Source organism: Centruroides sculpturatus, unplaced genomic scaffold (genome assembly GCF_000671375.1).
Source record: "Centruroides sculpturatus isolate CEXI.00-Female unplaced genomic scaffold, Cexi_2.0 scaffold860, whole genome shotgun sequence".
NCBI lineage: Eukaryota > Metazoa > Arthropoda > Arachnida > Scorpiones > Buthidae > Centruroides > Centruroides sculpturatus.
The window spans coordinates 1-9,937 of NW_019385355.1; the positions used below are offsets into that span (position 1 = coordinate 1).

The 9,937-nt window shown below is 35.5% G+C and overlaps 3 protein-coding genes across 3 annotated transcripts in view; 1 reads left to right on the forward strand and 2 right to left on the reverse strand.

Moving 5' to 3' along the window:
- Positions 1-12: 12 nt before the first annotated feature.
- Positions 13-1,583, reverse strand: LOC111638032. Its single transcript, XM_023383656.1, has one exon. The coding sequence runs from the start codon at positions 1,551-1,553 to the stop codon at positions 330-332; it is 1,224 nt and encodes a 407-aa protein (XP_023239424.1). The 5' UTR covers positions 1,554-1,583; the 3' UTR covers positions 13-329.
- Positions 1,584-3,638: 2,055 nt separating this feature from the next.
- LOC111638033 lies at positions 3,639-5,364 on the reverse strand. The gene has a single exon (XM_023383657.1). The coding sequence runs from the start codon at positions 4,679-4,681 to the stop codon at positions 3,671-3,673; it is 1,011 nt and encodes a 336-aa protein (XP_023239425.1). The 5' UTR covers positions 4,682-5,364; the 3' UTR covers positions 3,639-3,670.
- Positions 5,365-5,431: 67 nt separating this feature from the next.
- The window catches only part of LOC111638035, a 7,561-nt gene continuing 3,055 nt past the window's right edge, over positions 5,432-9,937 (forward strand). Inside the window, exons 1-4 of the mRNA XM_023383658.1 lie at positions 5,432-5,527; positions 5,653-5,845; positions 7,076-7,131; positions 8,466-8,476. Coding sequence (XP_023239426.1) covers positions 5,465-5,527; positions 5,653-5,845; positions 7,076-7,131; positions 8,466-8,476 — 323 coding nt within the window. The 5' untranslated portion in view covers positions 5,432-5,464. The remainder of the gene's footprint in view (positions 5,528-5,652; positions 5,846-7,075; positions 7,132-8,465; positions 8,477-9,937) is intronic.

Here is a 9,937-nt window from a genome sequence, read left to right on the forward strand (position 1 = left end):
TTTTTATCTTTCTGCTCAGATTTGGCATGCTGAGACGCTGTTTCATGTAGGGCTTTACCAAACCTAAAGCTATTTCTTTTAAAAACTTTCTTCGTATAATAGGGCGGCTTTCGGGATTTTTATTACACGCAACTATAACAAGGGCATTAATAGCTGCTATGTTTAGCATGTGATAAAATACTGTCAGGGGCCATCTCTGACTTTTCCTAGCAACAGAATAGTTGCCTGACATTTCGTCAACTGTATCCACTCCTCCCTTTGTTGCATTATAGAACGTAATTGCTTCGGGTTTTTTTTTATCTCCCGTTCCTGGGTCAATTGCATCGTTTTCATGCATCGTTGATAACAATAAAACAACTTTCCTTTTTTTTAGGAACATATGAAATTAGAGTTGCATGATCTTCTCCAAATCCAAAAAGTGAAGAAAACTCTTCTCTACCAGTGCTGATAAGAAAAGATGCAGGCAACTCACGCTTGTTTTTCCTTATTGTTCCAACTGTTGTGAGGTTGTGCTGACATAGGAGTTCTCGGGATAATGGAACACTCGTAAACCAATTGTCATATGTTACGTTACGCCCAGTACCCGAGATCGGCTGTATCAGACGTTTCACAACAGAAAAAGGAGACTGATCAAGCCTAAATGGACCATCAGGTTGTTTGCCTAAATAAACTTCCATATTCAGGGTATAGTAGGTCCTAGCATCTACAAGCGAAAACACCTTTATCCCGTATTTAGCAGGCTTGCTTTTCATGAATTGACGAAATGCGCATCTGCCACGAAAACTCCACAACATTTCATCAATTGTTGTGTACTCACTAACACAGAAATATTTTTTACAATTTTCTACTAAATATTCAAATATTTCTCTCACAGGAGCAAATTTATCAAATTCTATTCTTACTTGACGATCTCTCTTGTCATCGAAGCGCAGCATCCTCAACAAAAATCTAAATCGTTGTTGGTTCATAGTTGCACGAAAAATAGAAACTCCTGTGCCATCATCGTTCCACAATTCATCGGTGTGTATGTGTGATGATTTCAACACACCAGAAAGATACAAAAGTCCCAGGAAAGCTTTTATCTCCACCAAATCTGTTGGTTTCGCATCTCTTTCACGACTATACCTTGTATATCTAATAATTTCTATATAGACGTTAGTGTAGTCCACTATCTTTTGTAAAATAGAATCGGGAAAAAAGCACTGCCAGGCATCCAAAGGTGTTTTAGCATCTCTTGCTTCACGTCTACAACCTGGAAGATGAGAGACGATGTTGTGTCTTCGTGTGCGCACAGACTGAATTTGTTTCACCTTCTTCCATTTCGTACCATCTTTTCCTGTGTAGAAATTCCCATCACGTGGCAGAATGTCATCTTCATATTCATTTTCACTTTGTGATGTATCAGTATTAAACTGATCATCATCCACAATTTCTTCCTCTGCATCAACAACACTCTCTGCATCACTTTCTTCACCACCTAAGCACTCATCTTCGTTTTCTGATAAAGTGTAGTTTAGCATGGCACATATTCTATCGATCTCTTTCTGATCCATTCTAAACTCTATACACTCGATAACAGTTACTAGACTCTATACACTCGTACAGGAAAAGACTAAGCAACACAACTACAAACTGCGACTACAAGCTGTCGTTTGACTATTATATAGCAGTAAAATCGCTTTAAACTTTGAAAAATAAACGAAAAACATTTCCTAGAAATGCACCCAACGAAAATACGTTCCTACAAACACTAAATGACTTGCAGGTGAGAATTAAGGGTTTAAAGATTGAAAATAAACACATGGCGAGTCATGATGACACACCCCCCTCTTACAAATTAACGCAGACGTTAAAAGTCGCTGCGGGTCACCATGACCCTACAGAGCAATTATCTCTTAATGCGTTCTGAGAAACTAAGTAACGGCCATATGTTCCGATAGTAACAATAAATTTAGGAAGCTACTGTGAATCACATCGGTAAAACTTAATTATTAACGATTCAGCAGATCATAAATTAGGGGGTGCAAGTCAGAATGGGTCATGCGACCTCATACGGGTTAATCATGCTGTAGTGGATTTTATCTGGGCCTACAGCACTATTCCCCAAGCGAGAGATAGCCGTATGAAGTTCTATGTTCGTAAATGGCACATTATATTCCTAATTAGATGAGGAGTGAAAGTTTAAGTATTGTTTTTCACTTCGAGCTTTATAAGCTTGGAAATTCCTAGTAAACATTACATTGCTGGATGAAGAAAAAAACGTTTCACCCAACAAATTGGCAATACCCTGTATATCGCTGATTATTGTGCCATTATTTTCCAGCATGGACAGAGAGTGGGAAGCATATTTCCCATTGATTTTATGGATTTTATCCCAGACAGCTTTTGAGCTAGTGGAAGATGTTATACTAGAGACATACTTCCTACAAGAATCCCTTTGGCTTTGCCTTCTTATTTTTCTGGCATTTGCCTTTGCTTTTTTAAAAGCATTCAAATTTCTAGCAGTGGGGTATCTTCTGAAAATACCCCATGCTTTCTTTTGGGCTTTAAACGCTGCCTCACAATTCTGGTTCCACCATGGTTTAGTATGTTTTGGATATCTAGTTGATGTCTTCCCCATTGTTTTTTCAGCTGCCTGAATAATACTGGAAGTGACAACTTCAACTGCGTCATTGATATCAGCAATATTCACCATATCCTCCGTAATGTTGGCCATAAAAGAAAAAACAGGCCAATCGGCTGTTTCCAATTTCCAGCGTGGTGGACGGGCTGTTTCACAGCTTTCTCTGCCTTGATATTTTAGAAATATTGGGAAGTGGTCACTGGAAAGTGGATTAGATTCAACCTCCCATGTAAATGCTGAAAACAGATTCGGAGTTGCTAATGATAGATCAATGGCAGTGAATGTCCTTGTTAAGGCATGAAAGTATGTCACTTCTCCAGTATTAAATAGATACAGTTGATGATTACCTATAAATCTCTCAATGGCTCTGCCTCGACGATTGATGTCGGGACTGCCCCACATAGGATTGTAACCATTAAAATCACCAAATAAAAGGAATGATGTTCGCAGCTGTTCAGCCAAGGCATCCAGTTCATTCTCATGGACTCTGACATCTGGTGGCAAGTATATAGAACAAACTGTGACAGTTACTCCAATTGAAATCCTGACTGCCACAGCTTGCAGATCAGTTGTTATTTGTACCGGCAAGGATGGGATGTGATTTGAAACTACAATAGCCACACGGTTGTGGCTATCATCATCCTTGCGGTAGAGATTGAATCCTTTTAATTCTTTCTCCAGGTTTCAGATGGGTTTCCTGGAGTGCCACACAGAGAGATGAAGTAGAGGATGTCAAGTGTTTAATGTCAGAGAAGTTGTTGCGAAAACCACGACAGTTCCATTGGATTATTTTGTAATCCATTATGTGTTTGAGGTAGCATTCTTTGTTAAGGTATCCCTCTTTAGTTTTACGGCTGATTTGCCTTTTGGAGGTGAAGTTGGTGGTGTTACCTCCTTATTAGTCTCCTCGTCAGAGAAGTCAGAGAACTCACTCATAGACTGAGCCTCTGATCTCTTAGATTTGGAGATGGCTGCTTTTAATTTTTGTTTGTTGAGTGGGTTCTTAGCAGCCTTCTTAGAACCCACGTTTCTTGTTATGACCCTGTTTTAGGTAGGGGTGTTTTGCTTTTCTTGTTCTCCTTTTCTGCTGTTTGGGTAGATGCAAAATGTTTGTATCAACAAACATTTTGCATCTACCATGCAAAATGTTTGTTGATACAAACATTTTGCATGGCATGTTAGCGATTCATTTGGTGAAACAGAAATGTCTGTCTGAACTCCACATGTGTTTGTGGATTTATGAACAGCAGCAAATGTCTTCTGTCTCACTGATGCACTTAAAGTGACCATACAACGTGCCTCCGGGTAAGGTATATTATTTATAGTCTTCACCCGCTGTATCACTTTTTCTCTTTGCCATGTAGGACATTTTCGAGAGTAGGCAGGGTGAGCTTCTTTGCAGTTGACGCAGCATGGAGTAGTTGTACATTCAGTACTCTCATGATCTTTTTCACACTGGGCACATGCACTTTTCCCATGGCAGGATGTTTGTGAGTGTCCAAACCGCTGGCATTTAAAGCAACGCAGCGGATTTGGAATGTATGGGCGAACATGACAACAGAGATATCCTGCCGCAACAGTAGATGGCAATGTTGGTTTGTTGAAAGTCAATATAAGGTGTCTTGTTGGTATCAACTTGCCATCACAACGAATTGAAATTCTTAGAACAGCAGTGACACCTTGGTCTGAGAGACCAATCTGAATATCTGATTCATCCTCAGACATCAGATCGGTTTCAGATATCACACCACGTGACGAGTTCAAATTTGTGTGTGGTGTGATGGTTACCATTATTTCTCCTAGAGATTTCATTTTGAGAAGCTTTGCTGACTGTTGAGGGGAGGCTGCTTCTACAAGTAGATCTCCTGATTTCAGTTTTTGAATTTTTTTAAGATTCCCAATGGTCGATTCAAACAATTTTTGAATCAAAAAAGGAAAACGTTTAGATAGAGGTGTTTCTCCCGTAGCATGAACAATAAGATATGCTGGTTGATTGAAAGAAATAGCATCCCTTGGTGGTAATGCATCAGCACATGTTTTATGTTTTAGTGAATCCATATTTAATAATAACAGTTCAGCTCCTGGTGACCCCACCCACCATGGGGCCCATCAAGGGGATGCGGTCACATGGGAAATTCCCATAGACCGTCACACCAGGGTTTCCCAGGAGCTATACCCTCACAATGCAGTCAAGAAGAGCACATCTTGTCTGACGTGTCCGCCCGGTCTGCATCAATCGGTTGACTCCAAGCCGAGGTCAAGAATGACTCAATGACCAGCCGACTGACTCAAACGGAGCCTGATTTGAGCCTCCCGTTTATCCGAAGCAGGGGCCAAAGCAGTGTGTTGGGGACGTTATGTTGCCCCTCAACTACCAGGATCCCCTTTTCCGGCATACGGGACACCACGCATGGCAAACAGGTGGGTGGGCGTTCAGATCCCAGGTATGGTAAAGAAGAGTTACTAAACCATCTCTGGGAGGTCCCCTCACCACGGACAGGAACCCACATCGAGGGGAATATATTTTTGTAACATTTACTGAGTGACCCAAATTGTTCTGTCAGCTGGAGGAAAGAAGGCTAGGTTACTCGATTGGGGGAGAATATAGGGACAAAGTTCCTTTTCTCTTTTCATTATATCTAAGTGGGCGTTGGAAAGGAAAAAGTTAACTTTACTTTGATTGATGAAGCAAAAATTGGTAAAATTATTTAATTGCAATGTAGTTCCCCTTTGATATGGATTATCGTTCGATATCTTCAGATGATATACAGAATTTTAACTTAGAAATCATCGACGTGACTCCATTTTAAAATATTTTAAATTCCTTACAGATTGGGCAAAATGACTGCTACAAATCCAGAAAAAGATGAGTTGGATCTTGAAGCAGTTGGACGATTTCCTATGGTAAGTGCCGTCTGCTATAATGAAATACATCATTCTGTAAGTGGTAAGAAAGGCAAAAGAATGATTGACAAGTGAAAAAGTTGGTAGAACTTGTTTAACAATGGCTTATCTATTTTCTTTTCTAGACATCAAGGATATTTGCCATAAATGGTGTCTTCCCTACTTTAAGAGCTTGCCTGCTGAAAAGGGGATGGATCGAAAAGAAACATCGATTTCATTTCTGTACCAAAACGGAACCTTATATGTGGCCATTTACATATGATCTTGTCAGGAAGAGTGAATCAAAAGGAATCAATAAAAATCAGAACGCCAATAAAAGTATGTCTAATGGATTTCTATATAAAATCAATGGAGTTTGGTGTTTAATAACAAAAATAAAACAAGCTTTATTCCTAAAAAATTATAAACAAATAATACTTTGATCTCTGAATGGGACAGGAAGTTAGGGGGTTAGCCTACAGCTCTGGGGACCACCAGATCGAATATGAGCAGTAGGAAAACCCCTAAAACCCTGGGGACAACCGGATAAAGGCACAATCATCCCCATTATGGGCCTGCCAAACTCATGATGGGTATGATTAAAAAGGTCCTCTTAATGTCCACACGGTGGAGAGTTAAAAATAAAAAAAACACTGTAAAAATTACCAAACTATACAAACTAAAAAGCTTAACTAAAGATGAAAAAGAATTTATCCTGAGTGAAAACAACGATCGTACACCGAAAATGAAGATACAACTTAAAACACATAAAGCAGATGAAACTGTCCGTCCTATAGTTGACTTCAGAAATACAACATTATATAATCTTGAAAAAATTCTAAAACAAACTAAAAATATATCAAAATTCTAAATTTGCTATTTATAATACTGATGAACTATTATATGATATTAAACAGATAGATATAAAAGATACATACAGAATTGCAAGTCTAGACATAATTGATATGTACCCTTCCATAATATGGGAAATAATTGAACCAAAGCTGACACAACTTAAAATTGAACCTGAAATAATAGACCTAATCGAATTTACCTACAGAAGCAACTACTTTGAAATAAACAGTAAATATTACACACAGAATAGTGGAATTAGTATGGGGTCCGTAATAGGACCGAAACTAGCAGAGATCATAATGATAGATATAGACAAAGAAATAAGTGACATATATGGTATAAAGTTCTACAGAAGATACGTAGACGATGTCCTAATAATATATGATGAAGTCGAAATTAACACTAATGAAATCAGAAAAATAATAAATAATATCCATAAAAATATTCAATTTAAAATAGAAGAAGAAGATAAAATTACCAACAGCATAAATTATTTAGATATTACAATTAAAAGAAATAATACAAATCTCGAATTTGAACCGTTTAAAAAGCAGTGCTCAATAAATACCACAGTTAACTATAATTCTAACATACCACTTCATATAAAACAAAACATATTTAATATGGAATACACTAAAATCAAAAATAGAACTAGTATAAATACTAAACAAATCGAATATTTAAATACACTAAAGAAAAAATTTATTCTTTCAGGATACCCAAACAGAATCCTTAATATTTGGGAAAAAGAAATAGATAATAAAAAAACTGTAAAAATTATTTTTTTTCTATTATTAACATAGTTGAAATTTTATTTTAATGTATAAAAGTTTTATAAAATTACATTTAAATTCTTTTAAAATTCTCAAATATTTGTAGTAAGGGGCGGACTGGCCATATGGAAGATGTTGAAAATTCCACATGGGCTGTATACAATTTGGACCGTTTTTCTAAATACGTACAGTACATAATATACCGTTTTGTTAGTTTTATTTCAGAAATTTCATTTGTAGCCCTTGGGTTGGTTTATTTTTGCGTCTTTAAGGGGTGATAGAATTGTTTACAAAAGCACATATACTTTCATAGACTGTCCATACGTGCTTGACCTCTTTTCGAGACTAAATGAAGCCCAAGAGAGTATATGTACTGTACATTCTTAAACAATTTATCGCCCCTTAAAGACGCAAAAATAAACCAACCCAAGGGCCATCTCTATTTGCAAGGACTATCTGGTAATTTAACCCGACTTCACTGGACATTTCATATAGAGCTGTAAAGTTTTACCAATGCTTTATATCGTTGCATTAACTTTTTTGGTTTTTCGAAAATTTTTTATTAATCTACTGTGGTTTATCCGAATTATAGAAAAAGGCATGTAAAATATTTAAAATTTTACGGAAATAGATTTTTTAATGTGGAATTTCGAATTTTAAATATCGAAGTTAGAATTTCTGTTTAATAATAATGTTAGTATTAATTTCCAAAATTGAAATTAAAAATGTTTGAACTAGAAAATTATTAATATTTTAAAAACAATTCAAACTTAGAACTGGACAGTAATAAATAAAAAATCATATATGAGAACGTTTCAACTTCTCATTACTTTCAATGCTGGACTGACCTTCAGGTTCGCACGTGGTTTTGTACAATAAAAGCTCGATATAACAGTTATAAGATCGATGACATATATCTGATATATTACATTCGCATTAATTCCAGTATACCTATGTTAATTTATGAATATATGAATAAATATTTGTGATTTACCCGCATTTTTTTTTATTTTTTCTTATCTGTGGCCCGTTTCAATTCGAACGTTTCAAATGTGGTTCTTAGAAAAAGGTTGCCCATCCCTGGTATAATGCAAAAGCATTAAGAATCGCGCTCTGAATTCTCTCTTCTCTGGCTCTCATTACGGTTTAAACTACTATGAACTGCTAATTACAATTATTTTGTTTATTTGATGTAAGTAGAAAATGTTTTTAATAATTATTTTCTTTATATTACAAATGATTTAATTAAAAATAGTCTATTTTATAGGTTCGGACAACTAGAATTTTACAAATTTGATAATAAATTTTAAAAAGTTATTTTTTCCTTTCAGGTTAGTAAAAAGTAGGTTATAGGTTATAACATCACAAAATATATTTGGTATGTAAATGGTTTGGTTCGATTCCTTATAATTTTTAATTTGCAGAATGGAATCACAGTCTGGGGGAAAAAAGCAAAGGGAGGTCAAGAAAAGTTGAGACTAAAAAGAAAACATGATTTGGAGTTAGTAGCTGGACAGTGCTACAGTATACAACAAATGTTTAATAAAAACTTAAAATGCCAGTCTGAAAATATGTCTAACAACGACGATGTGAATGAGTGGAGAAATATAAATAAAAATATTAGTATTCAAGAAATTGAAAATAATATATCTGCAACTTCAACCGACGTAGATAATGTCGATAATGCTCAAACTGATCAAAACAAATTTGAGAAAGAGAAAAATAAAGAAATTTTGCAAGCAATGGAAGTCAGTATTCCAATTCTAGAAGGCAACGAGTCTAATACATTTTTTGTAAAGCCACATTACTGTAATATAGATGATTTCTTGAAGTATCATCCAAAACAACCTACCAAAAAAACACCGTTTAATACTAAAATTTATAATAGAAAAATAGATTGTCAAAATCGTAAATGGTTAACATTTTGTGAGGAAAATAACAAGTTGTACTGTTCGATCTGCTTAGCATACGGAAGAGATTCAAAAGACAATATTTTTATCAAAGGTTTTAGTAATTGGCATTATGTTCATCAATATGTCGAAAGGCATGAGAAAAGCAAGTTTCATGACGAAAATGCTGTTCGCCATTTCATGCGCACGAAAAACTGTTCAAGCATTACTACACAATTGAAATCCATACGAAATGAAAAAATACTTTTTAATCGTAATGTTGTCAAACGAATAATTGATATTATTAAATTGATTGGCAAAAGAGGGTTAAGTTATAGAAGCAAACGAAATGAGGGTCTTTATACATTGGACGATGACAATTTAGATCACGGAAACTTTTTAGAAATGATATTACTTTTAAGCAAATATGACGATATTTTGAAGAAGCATTTGGATAGTTGCATTAAGGAGAGTAAAAAAATCACCAGTCAAATTTAGATAAGGAAACACAAGGACGTGGCAACTTAGTTACATTTTTATCAAAAACTACTGTAAACTACATACTTGAAGCAATATCGAAACTAATTAAAAACAAAATTTCAAAAGAAATAAGTGATGCTGGAATGTATAGTATTCAGATTGACACCACACAAGATATAAGTGTTCAAGATCAACGTGCAATTATAGTGAGATACGTAAATAAATACATAAATGAAAGACTTTTAGCCATCATCAGTGTGGAATCATCAACCGGTGAAGCTTTTTACAATATTATAAAAGAAATACTAGGAAAAAATAATTTGGACATTACCAAATGTATCGGAAATTCTACTGATGGTGCTAGTAATATGCAGGGGAAATATCGTGGGTTTTCTGCTCATATGCTAGAAGCTATCCCAGAGCATGTTCATGTA